The 27,575-nt window shown below is 49.4% G+C and overlaps 1 protein-coding gene across 2 annotated transcripts; it reads left to right on the forward strand.

Annotated features, from left to right (window-relative positions):
• Window positions 1-210: 210 nt before the first annotated feature.
• On the forward strand, window positions 211-24,929 carry hsd3b1 (hydroxy-delta-5-steroid dehydrogenase, 3 beta- and steroid delta-isomerase 1). Of its 2 annotated transcripts, XM_072513737.1 has the most exons (3): window positions 211-403; window positions 9,623-9,790; window positions 23,304-24,929. In XM_072513737.1, the coding sequence occupies exons 1-3, from the start codon at window positions 250-252 to the stop codon at window positions 24,110-24,112; spliced, it is 1,131 nt and encodes a 376-aa protein (XP_072369838.1). In that variant the 5' UTR covers window positions 211-249; the 3' UTR covers window positions 24,113-24,929. The 2 variants fall into 2 exon arrangements, with proteins under 2 accessions (XP_072369838.1, XP_072369841.1); XM_072513740.1 differs by lacking the exon at window positions 9,623-9,790.
• The last annotated feature ends 2,646 nt before the right edge of the window (window positions 24,930-27,575 follow it).

The raw sequence follows: 27,575 nt of genomic DNA on the forward strand, positions 1-27,575 counted from the left end.
TGAATTTGACGGATATTTGCAAAATAATTAAGTAATTTGTCCTTGCTGATAGCCCCGAATGAATAAACGGTAATAGATGTAACAGTCCTTGAATAGCTGGACACAGTTACTTCTATTCAAGTATCAGTTAAGGGATGTATTTCAAGGTTAACACTGGCATATAAAACATAGTTAGCAACCATAACACAGTAGAGGCAGAGCAGTTTTGAATTAGTTCACATCACTGACAGTACATTCCAGATCAACACGATGCCCGTGGTTGGAGAGATCTACCTAGTTACTGGAGGCAACGGATTTCTTGGGCAGGAAGTCATAAAGATTCTCATTGAAGAAAATAGCGATGTCTCAGAAGTCAGGATATTGGACAAGGTGATACAACAGGACCTTTTGGAAAGATTGCAAGGTGTGTATCATGAAGTATGCAACACTGCTATTCCAGTAAATACCATTATTATTCATTGCTTGTTTGTACAAAAATGTGCAAAGTCATCAATATGCAAACCACTGTAAAATTGTACAACATGAATATCAGATTATTTAATTTAAAGATTCCTTCCCCCCCTCCCCCCGCAAATGTTCTCTGGCATGAGACAAACTAAAAATAATTCAAGACCAGAACTGTAATCTCAGGCTTTGCTGTACTTTTCTAATGTCTCAAGGTTTTCAGTTCTTGTTTAAGTTATGCTTTCTTGAGAATTCTGCTTCTGCTTTAGAACTGTGCAGTATAAACCAACCAGTGTTTTTGCATTGGAAGGACTTGAGAGATACTTTCAAACCATCCCAAAAAAAGTATACTTGAAAAGCTTGAATCATTAATTTATTGTAACCAGAAAAATACTTTAAAATTTGAGTACGGGCAATTGTGTTTATGCCAGATTTGCATTGCATACTGCTTGATTTTACAGGATGTAAAGAAATCAATCAGCTACTGTGCGGATCCTAAAACTGTTATTCCCATGACGGTTATTAGTAAATGTCCTGCAACTGAGAGAAGCCCCAGTCATCACCATTGAGCTCACCTCAGCTTAAGCAGCATGCATTAGAGGCAACCCTGGGCTTTAAAGGGGAAAATCATGCAGGGTTCTTGTTCCTGATCAGAGTCTGTCAAGTGCAAGTGGTAGTTATGTCGATGTTTGGTAAGCACGGGCATTGGACTTACAATAACCTGCTGAAACTCATGAACTGAGCCTATACATGTTGAATCGCTGTAGAATTGGGTGCAATGGGCTGAATGACTCCCTTTCTGGGCCTAGGACTGGATTCTCCAGTTCCCAATCTGCGTGTTTCTTGATGGCATGCCGTTCGCTGACGGCGAGATTCTATACTTCTCCCGCTTTTCAACGGGAGTATGGTGGGGGGAGGGCCACGGCCATTCGAACCTGGTCGAACAGATTTCAATGGTCCTGGGAGGTGTGAAATGTGGGGGGATGGGATCGATATTGGGAGAGGTGTTTTCAAGAGGACAAAGAACAAAGAACAAAGAAATGTACAGCACAGGAACAGGCCCTTCGGCCCTCCAAGCCCGTGCCGACCATGCTGCCTGACTAAACTACAATCTTCTACACTTCCTGGGTCCGTATCCCTCTATTCCCATCCTATTCATGTATTTGACAAGATGCCCCTTAAATGTCACTATCGTCCCTGCTTCCACCACCTCCTCCGGTGGCGAGTTCCAGGCACCCACTACCCTCTGCGTAAAAAACTTGCCTCGTACATCTACTCTAAACTTTGCCCCTCTCACCTTAAACCTATGCCCCCTAGTAATTGACCCCTCTACCCTGGGGAAAAGCCTCTGACTATCCACTCTGTTTATGCCCCTCATAATTTTGTATACCTCTATCAGGTCTCCCCTCAACCTCCTTCGTTCCAGTGAGAACAAACCGAGTTTATTCAACCGCTCCTCACAGCTAATGCCCTCCATACCAGGCAACATTCTGGTAAATCTCTTCTGCACCCTCTCTAAAGCCTCCACATCCTTCTGGTAGTGTGGCGACCAGAATTGAACACTATACTCCAAGTGTGACCTAACTAAGGTTCTATACAGCTGCAACATGACTTGCCAATTCTTATACTCAATGCCCCGGCCAATGAAGGCAAGCATGCCGTATGCCTTCTTGACTACCTTCTCCACCCATGTTGCCCCTTTCAGTGACTTGTGGACCTGTACACCTAGATCTCTCTGACTTTCAATATTCTTGAGGGTTCTACCATTCACTGTATATTCCCTACCTGCATTAGACCTTCCAGAATGCATTACCTCACATTTGTCCGGATTAAACTCCATCTGCCATCTCTCCGCCCAAGTCTCCAAACGATCTAAATCGTGCTGTATCCTCTGACAATCCTCATCGCTATCCGCAATTTCACCAACCTTTGTGTCGTCTGCAAACTTACTAATCAGACCAGTTACATTTTCCTCCAAATCATTTATATATACTACAAAGAGCAAAGGTCCCAGCACTGATCCCTGTGGAACACCACTGGTCACAGCCCTCCAATTCGAAAAGCATCCTTACATTGCTACTCTCTGCCTTCTATGGCCTAGCCAGTTCTGTATCCACCTTGCCAGCTCACCCCTGATCCCGTGTGACTTCACCTTTTGTACTAGTCTACCATGAGGGACCTTGTCAAAGGCCTTACTGAAGTCCATATAGACAACATCCACTGCCCTACCTGCATCAATCATCTTAGTGACCTCCTCGAAAAACTCTATCAAGTTAGTGAGACACGACCTTCCCTTCACAAAACCGTGCTGCCTCTCACTAATACGTCCATTTGCTTCCAAATGGGAGTAGATCCTGTCTCGAATAATTCTCTCCAGTAATTTCGCTACCACTGAAGTAAGGCTCACCGGCCTGTAGTTCCCGGGATTATCCTTGCTACCCTTCTTAAACAGAGGAACAACATTGGCTATTCTCCAGTCCTCCGGGACATCCCCTGAAGACAGCGAGGATCCAAAGATTTCTGTCAAGGCCTCAGCAATTTCCTCTCCAGCCTCCTTCAGTATTCTGGGGTAGATCCCATCAGGCCCTGGGGACTTATCTATCTTAATATTTTTTAAGACACCCAACACCTCGTCTTTTTGGATCTCAATGTGACCCAGGCTATCTACACACCCTTCTCCAGACTCAACATCTACCAATTTCTTCTCTTTGGTGAATACTGATGCAAAGTATTCATTTAGTACCTCGCCCATTTCCTCTGGCTCCACACATAGATTCCCTTGCCTATCTTTCAGTGGGCCAACCCTTTCCCTGGCTACCCTCTTGCTTTTTATGTACGTGTAAAAAGCCTTGGGATTTTCCTTAACCCTATTTGCCAATGACTTTTCGTGACCCCTTCTAGACCTCCTGACTCCCTGCTTAAGTTCCTTTCTACTTTCCTTATATTCCACGCAGGCTTTGTCTGTTCCCAGCCTTTTAGCCCTGACAAATGCCTCCTTTTTCTTTTTGACGAGGCCTACAATATATCTCGTCATCCAAGGTTCCCGAAAATTGCCGTATTTATCCTTCTTCCTCACAGGAACATGCCGGTCCTGAATTCCTTTCAACTGCCACTTGAAAGCCTCCCACATGTCAGATGTTGATTTGCCCTCAAACATCCGCCCCCAATCTATGTTCTTCAGTTCCCGCCTAATATTGTTATAATTAGCCTTACCCCAATTTAGCACATTCATCCTAGGACCACTCTTATCCTTGTCCACCAGTACTTTAAAACTTACTGAATTGTGGTCACTGTTACCGAAATGCTCCCCTACTGAAACATCTACCAACTGGCCGGGCTCATTCCCCAATACCAGGTCCAGTACCGCCCCTTCCCTAGTTGGACTGTCTACATATTGTTTTAAGAAGCCCTCCTGGATGCTCCTTACAAACTCCGCCCCGTCTAAGCCCCTGGCACTAAGTGAGTCCCAGTCAATATTGGGGAAGTTGAAGTCTCCCATCACCACAACCCTGTTGTTTTTACTCTTTTCCAAAATCTGTCTACCTATCTGCTCCTCTATCTCCCGCTGGCTGTTGGGAGGCCTGTAGTAAACCCCCAACATTGTGACTGCACCCTTCTTATTCCTGATCTCTACCCATATAGCCTCACTGCCCTCTGAGGTGTCCTCCCGCAGTACAGATGTGATATTCTCCCGAACCAGTAGCGCAACTCCGCCTCCCCTTTTATATCCCCCTCTATCCCGCCTGAAACATCTAAATCCTGGAATGTTTAGCTGCCAATCCTGCCCTTCCCTCAACCAGGTCTCTGTAATGGCAACAACATCATAGTTCCAAGTACTAATCCAAGCTCTAAGTTCATCTGCCTTACCCGTAATACTTCTTGCATTAAAACATATGCACTTCAGGCCACCAGACCCGCTGTGTTCAGCAACTTCTCCCTGTCTGCTCTGCCTCAGAGCCACACTGTCCCTATTCCCTAGTTCTCCCTCAATGCTCTCACCTTCTGACCTATTGCTCCCGTGCCCACCCCCCTGCCATACTAGTTTAAACCCTCCGTGTGACACTAGCAAACCTCGCGGCCAGGATATTTATGCCTCTCCGGTTTAGATGCAACCCGTCCTTCTTATACAGGTCACACCTGCCCCGGAAGAGCTCCCAGTGGTCCAGATAATGGAAACCCTCCCTCCTACACCAGCTGTTTAGCCACGTGTTTAGCTGCTCTATCTTCCTATTTCTAGCCTCACTGGTACGTGGCACAGGGAGTAATCCCGAGATTACAACCCTCGAGGTCCTGTCTTTTAACTTTCTGCCTAGCTCCCTGAACTCCTGCTGCAGGACCTCATGCCCCTTCCTGCCTATGTCGTTAGTACCAATAAGTACAACGACCTCTGCCTGTTTGCCCTCCCCCTTCAGGATGCCCTCTACCCATTCGGAGACATCCTGGACCCTGGCACCAGGAAGGCAACATACCATCCTGGAGTCTCTTTCACGTCCACAGAAGCGCCTATCTGTGCCCCTGACTATAGAGTCCCCTATTACTATTACTCTTCTGCACTTTGACCCTCCCTTCTGAACATCAGAGCCAGCCATGGTGCCACTGCTCTGGCTGCTGCTGTTTTCCCCTGATAGGCTATCCCCCCCGACAGTATCCAAAGGGGTATACCTGTTCGAGAGGGGGACAACCACAGGGGATTCCTGCACTGACTCCCTGCCCTTTCTGGTGGTCACCCATTTCTCTGCCTGCACCTTGGCTGTGACCACATTTACATAACTGCGATCTATGACGCTTTCCGCCACCTGCATGCTCCTAAGTGCATCCAATTGCTGCTCCAACCGAACCATGCGGTCTGTGAGGAAGTGGATGGGGGATTCTTGGGTGGGGGGGGAGGGGTTTGAAGGGACGGGATGGGTCAGGCTCAGTGGGCAGGACTTGGGGTTATGATGCCGACGGATAGGAGGGGTGGGGGTGAGGTGAGAGACCCCCATCAGAATAGTAACATGGATCGTGAGGGGGGTCAGGGGGACCGGTGAAGAAATCGAGGATATTTGCACATTTAAAGAATCTAAAGGCCGGCGGTGCTGCAGGAGACCCATCTGAGGGTGAAGGGTCAGGTGAGGCTTAAGAAGGAATGGGTGAGCCCGGTGTTCCATTCGGGATTCAATAGTAGGGCTCGGGGGTAGCGGTGTTGGTGTGTAAGAGGGTGAGGTTCCAGATGGAGAAGGTGGTGGCGGACCAGGGGGGTAGGTACATGATTGTGACGGGGGCATTAGAGCAGAGGTTGGTGGTATTGGCGAGTGTATATGGCCCCAACTGGGATGATGCAAGGTTTGTGAAGAGGGCTGGGCTCCTGAGAGAGATAGGAGGAGGGGACTGCTGGAAGTTCCTGCACCCAAGGGAGCGGGAGTATTCGTTTTTCTCCCCGGTACATAAAGTGCACTCAAGAATAGACATTTTTATGGTGGGGAAGGTGTTATTGGCTGGGGTCAAAGGGTCGGTGTATTCGGTGATAATGATTTTGGACTATGCGCCACATTGGGAGCATGTGGTTCTGGAGAAGGGGATGGCTCAGGGGCTGGGGTGGAGAATGGATGTGGGACTGTTAGTGGACCGGAGATTTTGCGATAAGGTTGGGAAGGTGATCAAGGGATATATATGGGGTTTAATTGCACAGAGGAAGTTGCGCAGTCGGGTGGTTTGTGAGGCTCTGAAGGCAGTAGTAAGGGGGAGGTGGTCTATGAACATGGGGAGAAGGCAGAGCATATGTTAGCTGGCCAGCTCCGGAGGGAGCGTCGGCGAGGGAGATTGTTTAGGTGTGGGATAAGATGGGGAAGCTGGTGGTGGCCCTGGAGCAGATGAATAAAGGTTTTGAAGTGTTCAAAAAGAGGTTTTATAGGTTGAAGCCACCGGGAGAGGATTGAGAGATGAGAGAGTTCCTGGATGGATTGGAGTACCCGAGATTGGGTGAAGAGGACAGGACAGGTTTGGAGATGAGGGAGCAGGAGGTGAAGGAGGCAATTGGGAGAATGCAGTCAGGGAAGGTGGCAGGCCCGGGTGGGTTCCTTTGGAATATTATAAGAAGTTTAAGGATAAGTTGGTGCTGCTGATGGTGGGAATGTTTGAGGATGCGATGGGGAGGGGGGCCTTGCCAGAGTCGTTGGAGCAGGCTTCGATTTCCCTGCTGTTAAAGAAGGATAAGGACCCAGTGGAGTTTGTGTCCTATAGGCCCACATCCCTATTGAATGTAGATGCCAAGATATGGGCAAAGGTTCTGGCAGCAAGGTTGGAAGGGTGTCTCCCGAAGGTGACAGGAGAGGATCAGACGGGGTTCTTGAAAGGAAGGCAGCTGTTTTAGAATGTGAGAAGGTTGTTGATATACCTTCAATTCACCGAGAGGCAGCGAGAGCGAGTGAACATTAGGCTTTATTAATCATGAACTTGCCTAGCTAGAGTTGGTTGTACAGATGAATGCCGCCCACAGGTGGCCGGTCTATATATGGCCCCGGTGAGGGCGGAGCCCACCGGGGTTACAGTACAGTACCTGGAAGCAGCTCGTATCACCACTTATAGGTCATAGGTTACAGTATCATACATGCATTAGGTGAATACATTCACCACAGTTGTTAAAATGTGATCATGTCTCCGGCGGAGGGAAAGGAAACAGAGGTGGTGGTGGCACTGGATGCAGAGAAGTGCATCTCTTGATTTTTGCTCTTCTGCCTTCCTCCTTTTAAATAGCCAATAACAGCAGTCTGGCCAGGTAATGGGGAAAGAGCAAGAATATAGTGATGACAAAGACATACTGTCACTCATTTTCACACTCGCAACCACCAACTCAGCTGCACGGAGTCCCCACCTAAAGCTGTGGCTGCGGTCCTGAAAATCACAACTTTGAGTGAAATGATTAGAAGTGAATCATAGGTTCCATTGGAATTAATGTTAAAGCCACAGATAGATTCCTTTGGACAGTTGTTGCCCAGAATAACCAATGCACAAGTTGAAAGTACAATACGTGTGCAGCACTGAGCATTCCGAGCTGAAATAACTTGTAAAATAAAGTACATCACTGAATATAAACTAAATACAGTACAGTAGGAAGTCTTGTGGTGCAGTGGTAGCATCCTTGCCTCTGAGCTAGAATCTCTGTGGTCGAGTCCCACCCCAGGACTTGATGATCAAGGAAGGTGCGTTCACAATGCGGTCAAACAGGTTGAATGCATTAACCTGTAAGTTCTTCCAAACATGCTAATGACTGTCGGTAGGAGTGGGGAGTGTTGTCATAGATTATCATAGAATTTACAGTGCAGAAGGAGGCCATTCGGCCCATCTATTCTGCACCAGCTCTTGGAAAGAGCACCCTACCCAAGGTCAACACCTCCACCCTATCCCCATAACCCAGTAACCCCACGCAACACTAAGAGCAATTTTGGACACTAAGGACAATTTATCATGGCCAATCCACCCTACCCTGCACATCTTTGGACTGTGGGAGGAAACCGGAGCACCCGGAGGAAACCCACGCACACGGGGAGGATATGCAGACTCCGCACAGACAGTGACCCAAGCCGGAATCGAACCTGGGACCCTGGAGCTGTGAAGCAATTGTGCTATCCACAATGCTACCGTGTTGTGGTTTTAGTGACTTCAGCATTGAAGCTGAACAGGGCACTTTAAGATAATGCATGCATGATATAATTGGTGGTGATGTTATCGACTGTTTGCGTGGGTAACTGTGCAGAGTAGTCTTCAGCCTGTACTGAACACATCTCCTTAATAAAGCTTCTTAGTTTGTTGAACCTCTGTGGCTCCCTTGGCTCAATCCTGCAAACACCAATACACAAACGGGAAAGATTCCTGGTCAGCCATGTTTAATGTGGAATGACGCCCCTCGAGCTATCAGCCCCTGGTGACAGATTGGCGACCTGCTCCAGGAATTACTAGCTATGAGAACACTCAAAAGTCTGCCTTAATGTACCATTAGGTGTGGGAAGAGAATTGGAATTTGAACAGTACAGCACTTTTAGAAGTGTTCTTCAAACTTTTTTTCCGGGGACCTATTTTTACCAACCAGCCAACCTTTGGGACCCAACCCGGCCGACCTTTGCGACCCACGCCGGCTGACCTTCGCGATCCACGCCGCCAACCTGTGCGACCCACCATTTTCTCTTACCTTGTTTGCTGCTGACAAAAATGGAGGAAATGGTTTGGGGTCCCTTTGTCCCTCGTACACACTCCTCCAATGGAACCTGTTGGATGAAGATGAAGCCTTCCGGTGTCGGAAAGTATGGAGTCTCCATCTGCCCAAAGTTCTGCATTTTTTTCCCTGTAAAATTTTATCAAATAAAACCCCCCCGAACTTGTAAAAAAAAAGTAAAATGAATAAAATAAATGAAAAAAATAAATTAAATGAATAAAATAAATGAATAAAACTTCCCGAACTTGTAAAACAAAAAGCTGCGACCGTTTAAAAAAAAAGCAGTCGCACTGCGCATGCGTGCCTGCATACGCACCGATGATCTGGCACGCATGCGCAGTGCGGTCGCTTTTTTTTACATGTTCACGGCCATTTTGAAAGCCACTTGCAGTCGGCATTATTAACAGCCGGCTGCGGCACGCAGATTTGCGCGATCGGGAGGCCGCGACGGATGGCTCCGCGACCCACCTGCGGGTCGCGCCCCCGAGTTTGACAATGCCTATATTAGATTGACCAGGCCCCATCTAGTGGCAGACCTGGTTGGTGCAGGTAGTAAATTAAGTCCCAGGACTACTTGCAACCACCAGCCTCTCCCACTGAATGGAGCCCAGGACTTCAGTTTGAGTTCAGAATGGGAGCCAGGGGAATGAAGTTGCTGCAAAATAGACCCTGGGGACTTATGTAAGAATAGAGGGCAAGCAGCAAGGTCAGGAGGCAAGGCTGGAGCAGGGAGTGCGGGTGGAGGGGTCAGGGGACAGATGGCCAGGGTGGGAGCACTTGGGGAAAAGGTCATGTGCACATGCAGGCCATGGACGAGGAAGTCAATGACAAACAAGGTCATTGGATATATTGTCATTACTTTTGGTGTTGGCTTTTGTAGCAGCTTGAAGAAAATCAGGTTCTGTTGTCCGGAAAATGAAGCGTGAATATGCATTCAATAAATCTAACAATATTCTTCATATTTCCTTAATAACATTTGTTTCTCAGCATTGGCTGCAGGCAGAATTCAGCTGACCGTTTTCAAAGGAGATGTGAGAGATAAAGAGATCCTGCAGAAAGCCTGCCAAGGGGTGACCTGTGTTATTCACGCTGCTTCTGTGATTGACATCTGGGGCTACATGAGCAATGAAGAACTAGAAGCTATCAATATTGAAGGTACAAATGAGGGTTAGGGTTAAAGAAGAGCAAAGCATTGAAGAGTGCAGGATGTGACGGCACAGGAAAATGAGCTCAAATTTAATTCCTGTGCTCGGGTGATAAAGGGTGCAGAAGAAGCAACACATATTTGGCCCCGAGGCCTTGCACCAGATTTGTGTCTGTTCCGGGTTTACTCTTAGTCTGGCACTAATTTTATATACTTGGGAGGAATTGCAAAAATTGGATGGTTTTCATCATTAGATGATACCATCGCTGTGAACTTATAAAACCTGGAATACAGCACAGTGCTGCAGGTGTACAACCACCAGAAGTAATCTTAAAGCCCAACTCTTTTGAAATTGTATATGCAGCTCCATATTTTGACTTTTGTTGTGCTGTTTAAATTGCTTTTTTGTCCTGAGATCTTCTTTGGATTGAATAATTAGTTTGTTACCTTTCATTGGCTGGAATTTAAGTTTTACTTCTTCCCATTCAAGTTAGTTAGAGACAGCTACTTGCATCCTGTTGGCTCTCTCTTGGGAATTCCCATTCTCCAGTAGAAAAGGGATTTTACAGCCAGGAACAGAGGCAGGTGTGCCTGCCTGAGGTCATGGCTCACCAAACCTGAGTGTGAAAGTGTACAAACTCAGCAATAGCATGATGGGAAAAATAGCCAACTTATGTAAGCATGTATAAGAAAGCTGTGTCAGCTATTGCCAAGACCAGACCCTGACAAACTGACAAAGAGCTGCGTGCTAATAGCTTTCTATATATGTCATATATTTATGCTGACAGATTGAATGTAAGTAACTGTTGGGTTTGTACCCGTATCCCCATCCATTCCAAGGAGGGGCTACCTCTCCAATCACTCCCATTCCACTTAGCAGAAACAGTTGAGTGGATACTGCGTCAAAACCGAACACAGGGGTTTGGTGGAGATATGAAAATTTGGAGATCGGCTGGCTATGGGATGACTAGATTTTCAGCCTGGTATCAACCTGGATATCCCCATGTCTCGAATCCCGCTGCCCTTACCATCCCATCGAGCACTGCGCAAGGATCCCTATGTTTTAGTAAATCAGGAGAAGGACCATCAATGGGGCAGAGTAGGTGTAATCTTACAACTGAATGGCAAGGACCAATACCAAACCTCTCCAACAAGGGTATGTTTGTTCTTGATTGGTCCAGGGTGTGGAATAAAACATCAAATAGCTCATGGACGCATAATTCCCAGGTACCCTGGACGACAATGGCTGAGAATTTTACGGCCTATAACGGGACCTATTTCATATGTGGCACTAAAGCATACTCCTGGCTTCCCAGAAATTGGACAGGGTCCTGTTATCTAGGATATGTCGTACCCTGCATGCACCACCTACTCTCCCTTAAACAACACTCCTCACGAATCAGGAGGACCATTAGTAAAACCGAGGAGTTCTTTATGATCGCCTTTCCACAATACGGAACAGGCAAGGCAGCAAACGAACTGATCCTTATGGCCTCAGCATTGGAACAACTGTCGAACATAACAGCAGCAGAATCCAGGACAACCGGACGGGCACTAGCCGAGGTCTCAGCTGAACTGGTGGCTGTCCGGACTGTGGCATTACAAAATCGAATGGCTCTGGATTATCTGTTAGCCTCGCAGGGAGGAATGTGTGCCATTATAGGTCAGGAATGCTGTACTTATATCCCAAATGCCTCTGAAAATATTACCAACCTAGCTGACCATATAAGAAGACAGGCGGATCAACTTCAAGAAATTGGCCAAGAATTTCACGATTATAACCCACCAGGTTGGTTAGGTTGGTTCGGACATGGATTGTTCGATTGGATCTTTAAGGCCTTCGTACTATTACTATTATTACTATTAGCAATAGGATTGCTTGGATGCTTGTGTCAATGTATTTACACCCGTCTCCTGAATATCCCTATTTGAATAATTGAGTGGTTGTCCTGATGGGACAACAGGAGGGAATGTGAAAGTGTACAAACTCAGCAATAGCATGATGGGAAAAATAGCCAACTTATGTAACCATGTATAAGAAAGCTGTGTGCTTCCGGGTGCGGCGATGACCAGCTAAGTCGCACGTTTCGGCAGCTCCCGGTGGAACGGACCTTTGGGCTCTTGATAGGAGCCCCAACGGCAATTTTAACGGCAAAAAACACTGTGCAGTAATCCAGAAGGGAATCCCCCCTGGACACGGATGGAAAAAAGAGAGGAAAGTGGCCGGATTGCGGTGGATCCTCTAGAGCAGCGGCCAGGAAGGCAGGCACAAAGCAAAATGGTGTTGGAAGGAGGCAGTTTAATATGGGGCCCTGACCAACAAGATTTCCTGCGGCGTTGCGTGGAAGAACTCAAAAAGGAGATGAAGAAGGAGCTGTTGGCCCCGATATTACAAGCAATTGAGGGGCTAAAGGAGGAGCAAAAGACCCAGGAACAGGAGCTTCGGGTCGTGAAGGCAAAGGCTGCTGAGAATGAGGATGACATACAGGGCCTGGTGGTGAAAACGGAGATGCACGAGGCACAACACAAAAGGTGTGTGGAAAGGCTGGAGGTGCTGGAGAATAATGCGAGGAGGAAGAATTTAAGGATTCTTGGTCTTCCCGAAGGTGTAGAAGGGGCGGACGTCGGGGCATATGTGAGCACGATGCTGCACTCGTTAATGGGATCGGAGGCCCCGACGGGTCCGCTGGAGGTGGAGGGAGCCTATCGAGTTATGGCGTGAAGACCGAGCGCTGGAGAAATTCCTCGAGCCATAGTGGTGCAATTTCTCCGATATAAGGACAGAGAGATGGTCCTCAGATGGGCAAAGAAAACTCGGAGCAGTAGGTGGGAGAACGCGGTGATCCGCGTATATCAAGATTGGAGTGCGGAGGTGGCGAGAAGGAGGGCAAGCTTTAATCGGGCCAAGGCGGTGCTGCACAAACGGAAGATTAAATTTGGAATGCTGCAACCGGCAAGACTGTGGGTCACACATCAAGGGAAACACGGAAGGAGCTGAGGGCGCCGGCCATTGGGGGCGGGGCCAAAAGGGAAGCGCGGGCTTTGTTCCCGCGCTATGGTAATCACGGCGGGAACAGGGAAGCAGGAAGGAGGGGGCCTCGCACAGTGTGAGCCGAGGTCACGGGGGGAAGCCGAGGTCGGCCAGAGTTTGCTGACCTCTGGGAGCCACATGGGGGGTGCAATTACGCTAGTTTGGGATCTAGCGGGGGGGGTGGGGGGGGTGGGGTTAACTGGGTTGCTGCTGCTGGGGAGAAGGGGGAGCTGGTATGGGGGGGGGGGGTGGTCGGGGCGGGGGGGGCGCCGCTTGGGGGAGATACGGCTACGTGGGAACCGGATGAGGAGCTGGATTGAAATAGGAGATGGCTAGTCGTCAAGGGGGGGGGGTAAAGAGCCCCCCAACCCGGTTGATCACGTGGAATGTGAGAGGGCTGAACGGGCCGATTAAGAGGGCACGGGTACTCGCACACCTAAAGAAACTTAAGGCAGATGTGGTTATGCTTCAGGAGACGCATCTGAAGCTGATAGACCAGGTCAGACTACGCAAAGGATGGGTGGGGCAGGTGTTTCATTCGGGGCTAGACGCAAAAAACAGGGGGATGGCCATATAATGTTTGAGGCAAAGACTATAGTGGCGGATAGTGGGGGCAGATATGTGATGGTGAGTGGCAAATTGCAAGGGGAGGCGGTGGTATTAGTGAACGTGTATGCCCCGAACTGGGATGATGCCAACTTTATGAGGCGTATGTTAGGACGAATCCCGGACCTGGAAGTGGGGAAGTTGGTAATGGGTGGAGATTTTAATACAGTGCTGGACCCAGGGCTGGACAGATCGAGGTCCAGGACCGGAAGGAGGCCGGCTGCAGCTAAGGTGCTTAAGGACTTTATGGAGCAGACGGGAGGAGTAGACCCCTGGAGATTTAGTAGACCTAGGAGTAAGGAGTTTTTGTTTTTCTCCTGTGTCCACAAAGTTTATTCACGAATAGATTTTTTTGTTTTGGGAAGGGCACTGATCCCAAAGGTGACGGGGACGGAGTACACAGCTATAGCCATTTCGGATCATGCTCCACATTGGGTGGACCTGGAGATAGGGGAAGAAAAACAACAGCGTCCACCCTGGAGAATGGACATGGGATTATTGGCAGATGAGGGTGTGTGTTTAAGGGTGAGGGGGTGCATTGAAAGGTACTTGGAACTCAATGATAATGGGGAGGTACAGGTGGGAGTGGTCTGGGAGGTGCTGAAGGCAGTGGTTAGAGGGGAGCTGATATCTAGTAGGGCACATAAAGGAAAGCAGGAGGGTAGGGAAAGGGAGCGGTTGTTGAAAGAGCTTCTGAGGGTGGACAGACAATATGCGGAGGCACCGGAGGAGGGACTGTACAGGGAAAGGCAAAGGCTACATGTAGAATTTGACTTGTTGACTACGGGTAATGCAGAGGCACAATGGAGGAAGGCACAGGGTGTACAGTACGAATACGGGGAGAAGGCGAGCAGGTTGCTGGCCCACCAACTGAGGAAAAGGGGAGTAGCGAGGGAGATAGGGGGGGTGAGAGATGAGGAGGGAGAGATGGAGCGGGGAGCGGAGAGAGTGAATGGAGTGTTCAAGGCATTTTACGAAAGATTATATGAGGCTCAGCCCCCGGATGGGAAGGAGAGAATGATGTGCTTTCTGGATCAGCTGGAATTTCCTAAGGTGGAGGAGCAGGAGAGGGTGGGACTGGGAGCACAGATTGAGACGGAGGAAGTAGTGAAAGGGATGGGGAGCATGCAGGCGGGGAAGGCCCCGGGACCAGACGGATTCCCAGTTGAATTGTATAGGAAATATATGGACTTGCTGGCCCCGCTACTGATGAGAACCTTTAATGAGGCGAGGGAAAGGGGGCAGCTGCCCTCGACTATGTCAGAGGCAACGATATCGCTCCTCCTAAAGAAGGAAAAAGACCCGCTGCAATGCGGGTCCTACAGGCCCATTTCCCTCCTGAATGTGGACGCTAAGATTCTGGCCAAAGTAATGGTAATGAGGATAGAGGATTGTGTCCCAGGGGTGGTTCATGAGGACCAAACTGGGTTTGTGAAGGGGAGACAGCTGAATACAAATATACGGAGGCTGCTAGGGGTAATGATGATGCCCCCACCAGAGGGGGAAGCGGAGATAGTGGTGGCGATGGATGCCGAGAAAGCATTTGATAGAGTGGAGTGGGATTATTTGTGGGAGGTGCTGAGGAGATTTCGTTTTGGGGATGGGTATATCAGGTGGGTACAGTTGCTGTATAGGGCCCCGATGGCGAGTGTGGTCACGAATGGACGGGGGTCTGACTATTTTCGGCTCCATAGAGGGACGAGGCAGGGATGTCCTCTGTCCCCGTTATTGTTTGCACTGGCGATTGAACCCCTGGCCATAGCATTGAGGGGTTCCAGGAAGTGGAGGGGAGTACTCAGGGGGGGAGAAGAACACCGGGTATCTCTGTATGCGGATGATTTGTTGCTATATGTGGCGGACCCGGCGGAGGGGATGCCAGAGATAATGCGGATACTTGAGGAGTTTGGGGATTTTTCAGGGTATAAACTGAACATGGGGAAAAGTGAGTTGTTTGTGGTGCATCCAGGGGAGCAGAGCAGAGAGATAGAGGATTTACCGTTGAGGAAGGTAACAAGGGACTTCCGGTACTTGGGGATCCAGATAGCCAAGAATTGGGGTACATTACACAGGCTTAATTTAACGCGGTTGGTGGAACAGATGGAGGAGGACTTTAAGAGATGGGACATGGTGTCCCTGTCATTGGCAGGTAGGGTGCAGGCGGTTAAAATGGTGGTCCTCCCGAGATTCCTTTTTGTGTTTCAGTGCCTCCCGGTGGTGATCACGAAGGCTTTTTTCAAAAGAATCGAGAAGAGTATTATGGGTTTTGTGTGGGCTGGGAAGACCCCGAGAGTGAGGAGGGGATTCTTGCAGCGTAGTAGGGACAGGGGGGGGTGCTGGCACTACCGAGCCTAAGTGAGTACTACTGGGCCGCCAATGTTTCAATGGTGTGTAAGTGGATGGGAGAAGGGGAGGGAGCAGCGTGGAAGAGATTGGAGAGGGCGTCCTGCGGGGGGACTAGCCTGCAAGCAATGGTGACGGCACCGTTGCCGTTCTCACCAAAGAAATACACCACAAGCCCGGTGGTGGTGGCTACATTGAAAATTTGGGGGCAGTGGAGACGGCATAGGGGAAGGACGGGAGCTTCGGTGCGGTCCCCGATAAGAAACAGTCATAGGTTCGTTCCGGGGAGAATGGATGGGGGATTTGGAGCATGGCAAAGAGCTGGGGTAGTACAACTGAGAGATCTGTTTGTAGATGAGACGTTTGCGAGTCTGGGAGCGCTGACGGAAAAATATGGGTTGCCCCAAGGGAATGCATTTCGGTACATGCAATTGAGGGCTTTTGCGAGGCAACAGGTGAGGGAATTCCCGCAGCTCCCGACGCAGGAGGTGCAGGATAGAGTGATCTCAGAGACATGGGTGGGGGATGGTAAGGTGTCGGACATATACAGGGAAATGAGGGACGAGGGGGAGATCATGGTAGATGAGCTGAAAGGGAAATGGGAAGAACTGGGGGAGGAGATTGAGGAGGGGCTGTGGGCTGATGCCCTACGTAGGGTAAACTCATCGTCCTCGTGTGCCAGGCTAAGCCTGATACAATTTAAGGTGTTACACAGGGCGCATATGACTGGAGCACGGCTTAGTAAATTTTTTGGGGTAGAGGATATGTGTGCGAGATGCTCGAGAGGCCCAGCGAATCACACCCACATGTTCTGGTCATGCCCGGCACTACAGGGGTTCTGGGTGGGGGTGGCAAAGGTGCTTTCGAAGGTGGTGGGGGTCCGGGTCGAACCAAGCTGGGGGTTGGCTATATTTGGGGTTGCAGAAGAGCCGGGAGTGCAGGAGGCGAGAGAGGCTGATGTGTTGGCCTTTGCGTCCCTCGTAGCCCGGCGCAGGATATTGTTAATGTGGAAGGAAGCCAAACCCCCGGGTGTGGAGACCTGGATAAACGACATGGCAGGGTTTATAAAGTTAGAACGGATTAAGTTCGTGTTAAGGGGTTCGGCTCAGGGGTTCACCAGGCGGTGGCAACCGTTCATCGATTACCTCACAGAAAGATAGAGGGAATGGAAAAGAAGTAGACAAAAGCAGCAACCCAGGGGGAGGGGGGGGGGAGGGGAGGAATCAGACGGACTCTCAGAGATGTTATTGTATATGTATAATATGTATAGGGATTTGTTATAGGTAATTGTATATTGGATTGTTGGATTGTATTTTTGGAGAGTATTTATTTTGGACAAGGCAGTTGCCATTCAGTTTTGTTTTTGTTGATATATTATTTATTTATTTGTTTAAAACTGGCCACTGTTATTTATATTGCTTTATTGTTGTGTAAAAGATACACTACGTATTGTTATGTTTGGCCAAAAATCTTGAATAAAATATATTTAAAAAAAATGAAAGCTGTGCCAGCTATTGCCAAGACCAGACCCTGACAAACTAGACAAAGCTAAGAATCCACATAATCGTATCATACAAGGCCAGAAGAGGGAAAATAGTGCCTGACCTTAGTAAAACCTGATAACAAAGTCACGATCTAGGAATGTCCTAATAACACAACCTCCTCATGACCTAGGTCCATCTGCGTCAAGGCATCATGAGGGCAGAGGTAAAAGCAAAATAGGACCACGTCTTAAACCCTCTAAAGACAAAATACTGCAAATAAGCCGAGTCAGGGTCTTTCCATGACAACATGTTTGGTCAGAAGTTATGACTGTATTGATTCCTTACTACTGATCTCTCACTACTGATTACATTTTTGAACAAGGTCTGTTTTTGTAAAATGATGCAGCTTTTGTATAAATATTGAACGTTTTCTCCATGTCTTTGCGAGCTTGAGAAGGAAAGAGCAGTTTTGCTTTAACTGCTCTCTCTCTTCAAACTGCAGCCATACTGCCTGCAGACTTTGGTCAATAAAGACAAAGTTATTTTTATCGAAACAGAGTTGTAAAGTTGTTTTCTTCACAATCTCGAAGTAGGAAAGATTTTAAAGATGACAGGAGTGTAGATCTTGCCACAGGCTCCTGAAGATGCCCGAGGAGCTGTGTCTCTATTGGGATGCAGTCACGTAACACTGCTGTCACCTGCAACTGAATCTCCAAACTCCAGAAGGTGAAGCATCAATTGACCTTGACCGAAGCAAGCATTATCTCAGAGATAGTAGCTGTGGGGAGCAGACAGATCACGGGGTTGGGGACGCTGGGTGTGCTTTCTGGTAGCGTGTTGTGCCCAGAGAAACACTCCTGCTCCTTCTAGCCCACAGCACTGTGTAAAGGCACTTACCTCAGCTCTTGTTGCCTCTTTGTACTAGCTGTGTTTTGTGAGTCAGGGGAACCAGGTTGACTATAGTTAAAAATAAAATCACTGTTGAAATAAAAATATTTAAATAAGCTTACCCATTTGCTGAGAGCAGATTGCCCTGTCCCTCATCCTACCTCTATGATGCGTGATCAATTACACTCAAGACAAAGTGATTTCATAACTGAAGGCTTTAATCTATTAGAACTTGTTCCCCAGCAGCTTCGATACAGAAAGTGAAGGCTGCTGGGATGGCACCATCTCTTCTACTCTACCTTCAGGGCGGAGCTACATAATACAGCCAATGGTAGACTCCTGGGTCTAACCAATGGTCATCAGCCTCTCCGGTACCGCAATACCTGGTACTACCACATTCACCCCCTGTTAAAAAAGAGTCCGGCGGGGGTGGTGGCAAGTGGTAACAGTCGCCTTTAACATGGAATGATCAGGTATGGAGGTACCGTGCTGTCGAGGATATTTACAAAGTTCACATTTAGAGTCACAGCGAAGCAATCAGTCGATCGGGTTGCCTGGTCGTCCTTCTGGAGCGTCTGGGCTTCGGTGGCGATTCTGGTGGGGGTCCCGGTGGTTTCGTTCTCCCTGGCAGCTTTGTCACCCCTAGGTGGCGCTGTTGGGGCAAAAGGTTGACACAGGGGGAGGGGGGGGGGGTGCGCCTGTAGGGGGCGTCGGTGGGTGGTTGGGCCTAGGCAGGAGCGGCGGGGGTACTGACCCTCCAGTGATGTGCTGTGGGGGGAGTGGGGGCAATGGTTCGGGTGCGCGTGGGGTTCCAGCGGGCGGCAGGTCCCGAAAGGAGACTGTATCTTGCCGGCCGTCAGGGAACGCCACGTAGGTGTACTGGGGGTTAGCGTGCAGCAGGTGGACCTTCTCGACCAACGGGTCTGACTTGTGCGCCCGCACGTGCTTCCAAAGCAGGATGAGTCCGGGTGTCGCTAGCCAGGTTGGGAGCGAGGTCCCGGAGGAGGACTTCCTGGGGAAAACAAGGAGACGTTCATGAGGTGTCTGATTTGTGGTTGTACAGAGCAGCGACAGAATGGCGTGGAGGGCCACCGGGAGGACTTCTTGCCAGCGGGAGACTGGGAGATCCCTGGACCATAGGGCCAGTAGAACAGTCTTCCAGACCGTTCCATTCTCCCTCTCTACGTGCTCGTTTCCCCGGGGGTTGTAACTGGTCGTCCTGCTCGAGGCGATGCCCTTGCTGAGCAGGAATTGACGCAGCTCGTCGCTCATAAAGGAGGACCCCCTATCACTGTGTATGTACGTGGAGAAACTGAACAGTGTAAAGATACCCTGGAGGGCCTTGATGACGGTGGTTGTGGTCATGTCTGGGCAGGGGATGGCGAATGGGAACCGGGAGTACTCGTCAATCACGTTCAGGAAATATGTGTTGCGGTCGGTGGAGGGGAGCGGGCCTTTGAAATCCATGCTGAGGCGTTCAAAGGGACGGGAAGCCTTTATCAGGTGCGCCCTCTCTAGCCGGTAGAAGTGCGGTTTGCACTCCGCGCAGATTTGGCAGTCCCCTGTGATGGACCTGACCTCCTTGATGGAGTAGGGCAGGTTGCGGGTCTTGACAAAATGGAAAAAGCGAGTGACTCCCGGGTGGCAGAGGTCCTAGTGGAGGGCTCGGAGGCGGTCCGCTTGTGCAGTGGCACAAGTGCCACGGGACAGGGCATCAGGAGGCTCGTTTAGCTTTCCCGGACGGTACAAGACCTCGTAGTTGAAGGTGGAGAGTTCTATCCTCCACCGCAATATCTTGTCGTTTTTAATCTTGCCCCGCTGTGCATTATCGAACATGAAGGCAACCGACCGTTGGTCCATGAGGAGAGTGAATTTCCTGCCGGCCAGGCAATGCCTCCAGTGTCGCACAGCTTCTACTATGGCTTGTGCCTCTTTTTCGACCGAGGAATGGCGAATTTTGTAAGCATGGAGAGTACGGGAGAAGAAAGCCACGGGCCTGCCCGCTTGGTTGAGGGTGGGCACCAGAGCTACATCGGATGCATCGCTCTCGACCTGGAAGGGGAGGGACTCGTCGATGGCGTGCATCGTGGCCTTAGCAATGTCTGCTTTGATGCGGCTGAAGGCCTGGCGGGCCTCCGTCGACAGGGGGAAGGTCGTGGACTGGATTAGGGGTCAGGCTTTGTCAGCGTAGTTGGGGACCCACTGCGCGTAATAGCTGAAAAGCCAAAGGCAGCGCTTCAGGGCCTTGGGGCAGTGAGGGAGGGGGAACTCCATAAGGGGGCGCATGCGTTCGGGGTCGGGGCCTATAACTCCATTTCGCACTACGTAGCCTTGAATGGCTAGACGGTTGGTGCTGAACACGCATTTATCCTTATTGTATGTCAGGTTAAGGATTTCCGCGGTCTGGAGGAATTTGCGGAGGTTGGTGTCGTGGTCCTGCTGGTCATGGCCGCAGATGATGACGTTATCCAGATACGGGAACGTTGCGCGTAAGCCGTACCGGTCAACCATTCGGTCCATCTCTCGCTGGAAGACCGAGACCCCATTAGTGACACCAAAGGGAACCCTTAAAAACTGGTAGAGCCGCCCATCTGCTTCGAAGGCAGTGTACATGCGGTCACTATTACGGAGGGGTAGCTGGTGGTAGGCGGACTTGAGATCCATTGTGGAGAAGACCTTGTATTGTGCGATCCGGTTTACCAGGTCGGCTATACGGGGGAGATGATCCTGTTGATGGTCTGGCTGTAGTCGATGACCATCCTATGCTTCTCCCCGGTCTTTACCACCACTACTTGAACTCTCCAGGCACTGTTGCTTGCTTCGATGACCCCTTCCCCCAGCAGCCTTTGGACCTCTGACCTGATGAAGGTCCGGCCCTGGGCACTGTACCGCCTGCTCCTGGTGGCGATGGGTTTGCAATCCGGGGTGAGGTTCGCAAATAGGGAAGGCGGGTCGACCTTAAGGGTCGCGAGGCCGCAGACAGTAAGGGGAGGTATAGGGCTTCCGAATTTAAAGGTCAGGCTTTGCAAGTGGCATTGGAAGGAGGGTAGCCACGCAGTGGTGCGGCAGGACATACAGGCGGAAATTGTCGAATTTCCTGCCTTGGACAGTGAGGTTCGCTAGGCAGAACCCCTTTATCTCCACTGAGTGTGACCCGGAGGCCAGGGAGATCCTTTGGTTTACAGGGTGGGTTAAGTGAACAGCGCCTTACCGTGTCGGGGTGAACAAAGCTTTCCGTGCTCCCAGAGTCAATCAGGCAAGACGTCTCGTGGCCGTTGATGAGGACCGTTGTTGTAGCCGTTGCAAGTGTCCGGGGTCGACTTTGATCCAGTGTCACCGAGGCCAGATGAAGCAGTTGCGAGTTCTGATCGGGCAGCGTGTAGTCGGCCGAGTTGGGGGCCTGGGGCCCCATCCAAGATGGCGTCACACATGGGTCACACATGGTGTCCGGGGATGAACAAGATGGCAGCGGGGATGGACAAAATGGCGACGCCCACCCGTCCAGTGTGGTGTCCGGGGGGCAAGATGGCCGCGCCCATGGGTCCCACGTGGCCCTAGGATAGGGGGGTGGAGGTGAGCGCTGGCCGGTCAGGGCCTGAACGGGGGGTTGCCGCGTCACTCTGGAGTCGCTGGAGACCGCGGCCACGGCGCGGGCCAGGCAGACCCCCACAAAGTGGCCCTTCTTGCCGCACCCTTTGCAGGTGGCGGTGCGGGCCGGGCAGCGTGGGCGGGAATGATTTGCCTGCCCGCAGAAGAAACAGCGGGGCCCGGCGGCGTTAGCGGGCTGTCTCGTAGCCAAGCCTGCGGGGTCAAGGGGAAGGTCTGTGGTGCTGCCGCTGCGGGGTGCCACGCAGCCCAGGGGGCCGCCGCGCGTTTTTGTAGGCAACGTCCATGGACCCTGCCAGGGTCCGTGCCTCTCTAAGTCCCAGGGTGTCCCTTTCTAGGATTCTTCGGCGGATATCTGAGAAGCTCATACCTGCTACGAAAGCATCCCTGATTACAAGTTCTGTGTGCTCGCTCCCCGAAACTTGCGGGCAGCCACAGTTTCGGCCCAGCACCAGTAGCGCCCGGTAGAAATCTTCCAACGATTCCCCGGGGCTTTGCCGTCTAGTTGCAAGCAGGTGACTGTGGTGTTGGGTGCTCTGAGGTACAGGTGAACCAACACGGTTGCGATTGGTACAACGCAGTTTTATTCCAACTAGTTATTTACACATCGGTCTTGGTACTCAGCACGTGGTGACTGTGTGAGTGTCTTGTTAATGAGGTCCTGGCCTTGTCCTGTCTCCAGATGGACTGGCCAGCAGGTGTCCTGTTTCTTGTCTTATACTGTGTCTGCTCTTGTCTGTGATTGGCTGTCGTGTTAAGTGTGCTAATTGGTCTGTCTATCATGATGTGTGTGTTGTGATGTGTGTTTGAATATCATGACAGTGACGTGCGTAGACATGATTTACAGGGCGGATATTCTTCTAGCAGTTCGATCGCGGCATCATAGTTCTCCGCCTCCTCGATAAGGGGGTAGATCCCAGGGCTGATCCTTGAGCGCAGGAGATACATTTTCTGTCCTTCTGTGGGGGTGCCTCCTGCCGTCTCGAGGTAGCCTTTAAAGCACACCAGCCAATGTTTAAATATTGCAGCCGAGTTCTCCGCATGGGGGCTGAGTTGATGGCACTCTGGTTTGATTCGGAGATCCATCCTTCCAGCTTAAGTCTAGTAGATTAAATTGATGCGCGATAAATTACACTCATGACAAAGTGATTTCATAACTGAAGGCTTTAATCTACTAGAACTTGTTCCCCAGCAGCTTTGGTACAGAAAGTGAAGGCTGCTGGGACGGCACCATCTCTTATACTCTGCCTTCAGGGCGGAGCTACGTAATACAGCGAATGGTAGACTCCTGTGTCTAACCAATGGTCATCAGCCTCTCATGTACCGCAATAGTGTGAATACAACATATATCTGAACTAATTATACTCTAGATTTGACAGCCCCTTAAATTTGTACAATATTATGTTTCTATGTCAATTATCCACGTTTAAAATGATGATAAACGTTTCTTGCACTCTTCTGTTCTCATGATAAATAGTGTATGTCTTTCTCTTTTTCATTACATGCTTGAATGTTTTTTGTTTCTTTTTTATTGGCCTTGAATGATATGGTTTCATTTTAATTTGGCAGGAACTCGTCTTTTGTTAGAAACCTGTATTCAGCAGAACGTGGAATGTTTCATCTACACCAGTAGTGTGGAGGTGGTGGGACCAAATATAAGAGGTGATCCAATCTGTAATGGCGATGAAGATACGGTCTACCCTAGCAAACTAAGGTTTCTGTATAGCAGAACAAAGTATGCCGCAGAACAATTAGTCTTGGCAACAAATGAATGCCTCCTACCTAACGGTGAGCAGATAGTAACCTGTGCCTTGCGTCCCATGTATATCTATGGAGAAAACAGCCGCTTTATGGTAACGTACTTGGATGAAGGAATCATCAATGGAGATATTCTGCAGAGAACTTCCAAGAAGCAAGCTCTCGTAAACCCAGTTTATGTTGGCAATGTAGCTTGGGCTCATCTTTTAGCAGCCAGAGCTATGAAAGACAAGGACAAGAAGAAAATTGTTGGTGGAAAGTTCTATTACATCACAGATGATACCCCACACGTGAGCTACTCAGATTTTAACCATGAGGTGATGGGCCCTCTGGGGTTTACAATTCCAGAAAAGCTCAACAAGCCTCTGCTGCTCATGTACTTCATTGCTTTCACACTGGAGATGATTCAGATTTTGCTCAAGCCATTTATCAGATATATTCCCAAAACAAACCGACACCTTATTACAATGCTCAACACAAAATTCACCTTTGCCAGTCACAAAGCCCGCAATGATTTTGACTACATACCACGTTACAGTTGGGACGTAGCAAAAAAGCAGACCACCACCTGGTTGGCTTCAATTGTACAAGATCGGCGAGATATTTTAAATAAAAAATAACACTAGAACTACAGGAGCAAAAGCCTTGGAGAATGACGTTTGAAATTATGAGTAATTCTTTCGGTGCAGTAGTTATTGTTTTTATATAAAATTCATGGGTGAGAAATTGGGCTCATTAGCACCTATTTCTGGGCATGACGAGTACCTGTAGAGCTCCAAAATGGGGTCCACACTGTGTACACACACTTGTGAATTAGTGAAATGCCATACAGTTGAGGATTTTGGACATGAGTCTAAAGATGTGCAGGTTATGTGGATTGGACATATTAAATTGCCCATTAGTGTCCAAAAGGTTAGCTGGGTTGCGGGGATAGGGTGGGGGAGTGTGCTTTTCGGATGGTCGGTGTAAACTCATTAGGTCAAATGGCCTCCTTCTGGAATGCAGGGATTTTATTTTAGCTCACTAGGTTCACTGAAGTATGCAGCATGGGCCGATCATGATGTCAATCAGTGTTTCATACTAATTTTACCTCAACGGTGCCATTCTCAGCTCACTGCTCCAGCTAATATCCTCTTTTAACCTCACATAATTGAACAAATAGTAGCAGGAAGGATCCCTTCACCAGAAGTATTTACAGGGATCACCAACTACTTACAGGTTAGTTGCTGGGTGATTACCTCGGATTGTTGCTTCAATTCTACAAATGTTTTGTGATTTCTATAACTGATTCAAGCTCTGATAGTCACCATGGGATGGAGTGGTGCTGAAAGACTTTTTTGGATTCCTGTTGTTCCAGATATGTCTTTTGAATACAGTATGACTTGGAGAATGAAGAGGTCATGCAGAGCAGGACAAGCTGCAGGAAGAGAACAGGAGGGGGGGGGGGGGGGGCAGGGGGCAGGGAAGTGTTGAGGGTTAGCTAACATAAAGCCATATCAGCCCAAGATGTCAGGGAGCAAATTTCTTCCCTGAACCTTAGTGAGGAACATAGCGTTAAACACCCCCGCTTCAATCAGTGGGTAGTCACTAAAATCTGCCTACTGCAGCCACAACTGGAATCTTGGAGCAGGGAGAGGGCAGTGGCTATGAGAGTAACTGCAGCAATGTACCTGACTCCTTCCAGTCTGCACCTGGACACATTTGCACCATTTTGCAATTTGTTATCCACTGCTGTATAAGGGAAGTCACTGGTGCTCTTTATTACTACATTTAATTTCTTCCTTAGCGTAGGGTGGTGCAATCTGTTGGCTAACATAGCTGTAGTGGCACAATAGCTGGCAATGTGCAAGCTGTGAGGTGTTGGTGTGAGACTTGGAGAAGTGCTCAGCGATTGAGGGAATGTGAAGCTGTTAATCTCAGGTATGGATCCTGATTGATGGACATTGTTGGTTGGTAATGATGGCGGTGTAATGAATTGAGCAGTGGTAGTGATGGAGGTGTAATGAATTGAGCAGTGGCTGAGGTCCACGATGCAGCTGGCAGGACCATTTGACGATCCATTCACTAACCATAAGACATAGGAGCAGAATTAGGCCAATCGGTCCATCCAGTCTGCTCCGCCATTCAATCATGGCTGAAATGTTCCTAATCCCCATTCTCCTGCTGTTCCCCATAACCCCTGATCCCCTTATTAATCAAGAACACCAGATTTGTGCTTGAGGTGTTGTTACCTACAGGGCTACAGACCAATAGCTGGAAGGTAGAATTAGACAGAATAGTTATTTCTTAGAACATAAGAACCAGGAGTAGGCAATTTAGCCTCTTGAGCCTGCTCCACTGTTCAGTACGATCATGACTGATCTCATCATGCCTCAAATCCACTGCAACTCAACCTTGACCTCTTAAGTCCATTGAATTTCTTGTAGCAGTATACCCAGGTGATCTAGGCATGAATTCGAGCATAGGCCTCCATGACTACATGTTCCCACTTTGTTTTGAACTTGAGTCTGGAGGATCACCTTGCTCTCTTTCGATTCAGGACATTTATCCTACTTTTAACCTCCCATTTGCTCTAGTGCAGCATTTGAAAACCTTGGAGCTTGCTGTATCCCAAGGTGCACCATTATTCACTCTTTCCCAGGTCTGATTCAGTTCCTGCACAACTGCCAACAACTGCTACAACCACATCACAACTCCCATTTAAAAGGTGTAGGCTAGTGATCCTAGGAAGTTATGATTTTAGGATCCTTGCTGATGCATGCAGCCACTGAACTTAACAGTTAGTGCTGGCTGCACACAGCTATAATTCAAATGGACAGGCAGCAAGTTAACATGCTGCCTGTAGAACAATGAACAAGCATGTGTGAACTGCACATCACGTTCCCTGGGCGGGATTCTCCGATCCTGGGGTAAGTGTTGACGCCTTCGTAATCGGCGGCGCGTTTTACGACAGGGTCATCTGGCCTCTAGGATCAGCGATCCTGCGGCGCACAGGGGGCCAGCACGGCACTGGGGAGCCTCACGCTGCTCCAGCTGCCAATACCTGCATCAGCATGGGCGGCGGGGGTCCACGCATCCGCCCCACGGCTGGCTCGATTTCGCACATGCTTCCATGGCTGACACGAGTTTGCACATGCGTGTGGGTTGCCAGTGCGCAGGAACATCGGCCCCCACCGGGATAAGACCGCCCGCCGATCGGTAGGCCCCGATCGCGGGCCAGGCCATCGTGGAGGCCCTCCAAGGGGTCGGCTCCCCCTCCCCCCCACCAGGCTGACCCCTGCAGCGTGAACGGCGAGGTCCCGCCGGGTAGGACCGTACGAGAACGATGCCGGCGGGACTCAGCCTAACACGGCAGGCACTCGGACCGTCACGCGGGGAGAATCGCCGGGGGGGGGGGGCACGTTGAGCGTCCCCCGACTGGCGCCGCGCTAATGGCGCCGATTCTCTGGTCAGCGGAGTATCGGCGGACCAGCGTCGGAGCGGCATCGCGTGATTTGCGCCCCCCCCGGCGATTCTCTGATCCAGCGCGGGGTCGGAGTATCCTGTCCCCTGTTTCTGGAGGCTTTCCACATTAACCCTCATGCGTTACATATAAAAGGGTTAAAAAACATACATGGTAAATTGTTAAAAACACGTTAACTACTGCACTATGAAAAGCATTCAGAAGGGGGATTTAATTTGCATAACCAAATATATAGTGAATCAAAGTTCGCTAAAAATATCAAATTTAGCACATCACCTGCCGTAAGATTGGCTGGCCGCGTATATTTTCAGCTCAGTGATGAGGATTTGCTGTGATCTCATAGTTACAACACTCCTACAAGTAACTGAAAATTAAGCTCCCCATGTGAATGGACTGCAGAGATTGAAAACAGACGATTTACGTTGTTTATATGGACATGGAGAATTAGAATTTAATACAACTAGAAATATCAAGAGAAAATGGCCAGCAAACTGCAGATCATTAGAAAGATTGCGATTCTGAAGATGTTTGAAATATATCTGCTTTTCTATAATTCTCAATATGTACCACAGCATTATGAATAATTTGAATGCAATTAAACCATTAAAATTAAACTTAGC

This window comes from Scyliorhinus torazame, chromosome 8, assembly GCF_047496885.1.
Source record: "Scyliorhinus torazame isolate Kashiwa2021f chromosome 8, sScyTor2.1, whole genome shotgun sequence".
Classification (NCBI taxonomy): Eukaryota; Metazoa; Chordata; class Chondrichthyes; order Carcharhiniformes; family Scyliorhinidae; genus Scyliorhinus; species Scyliorhinus torazame.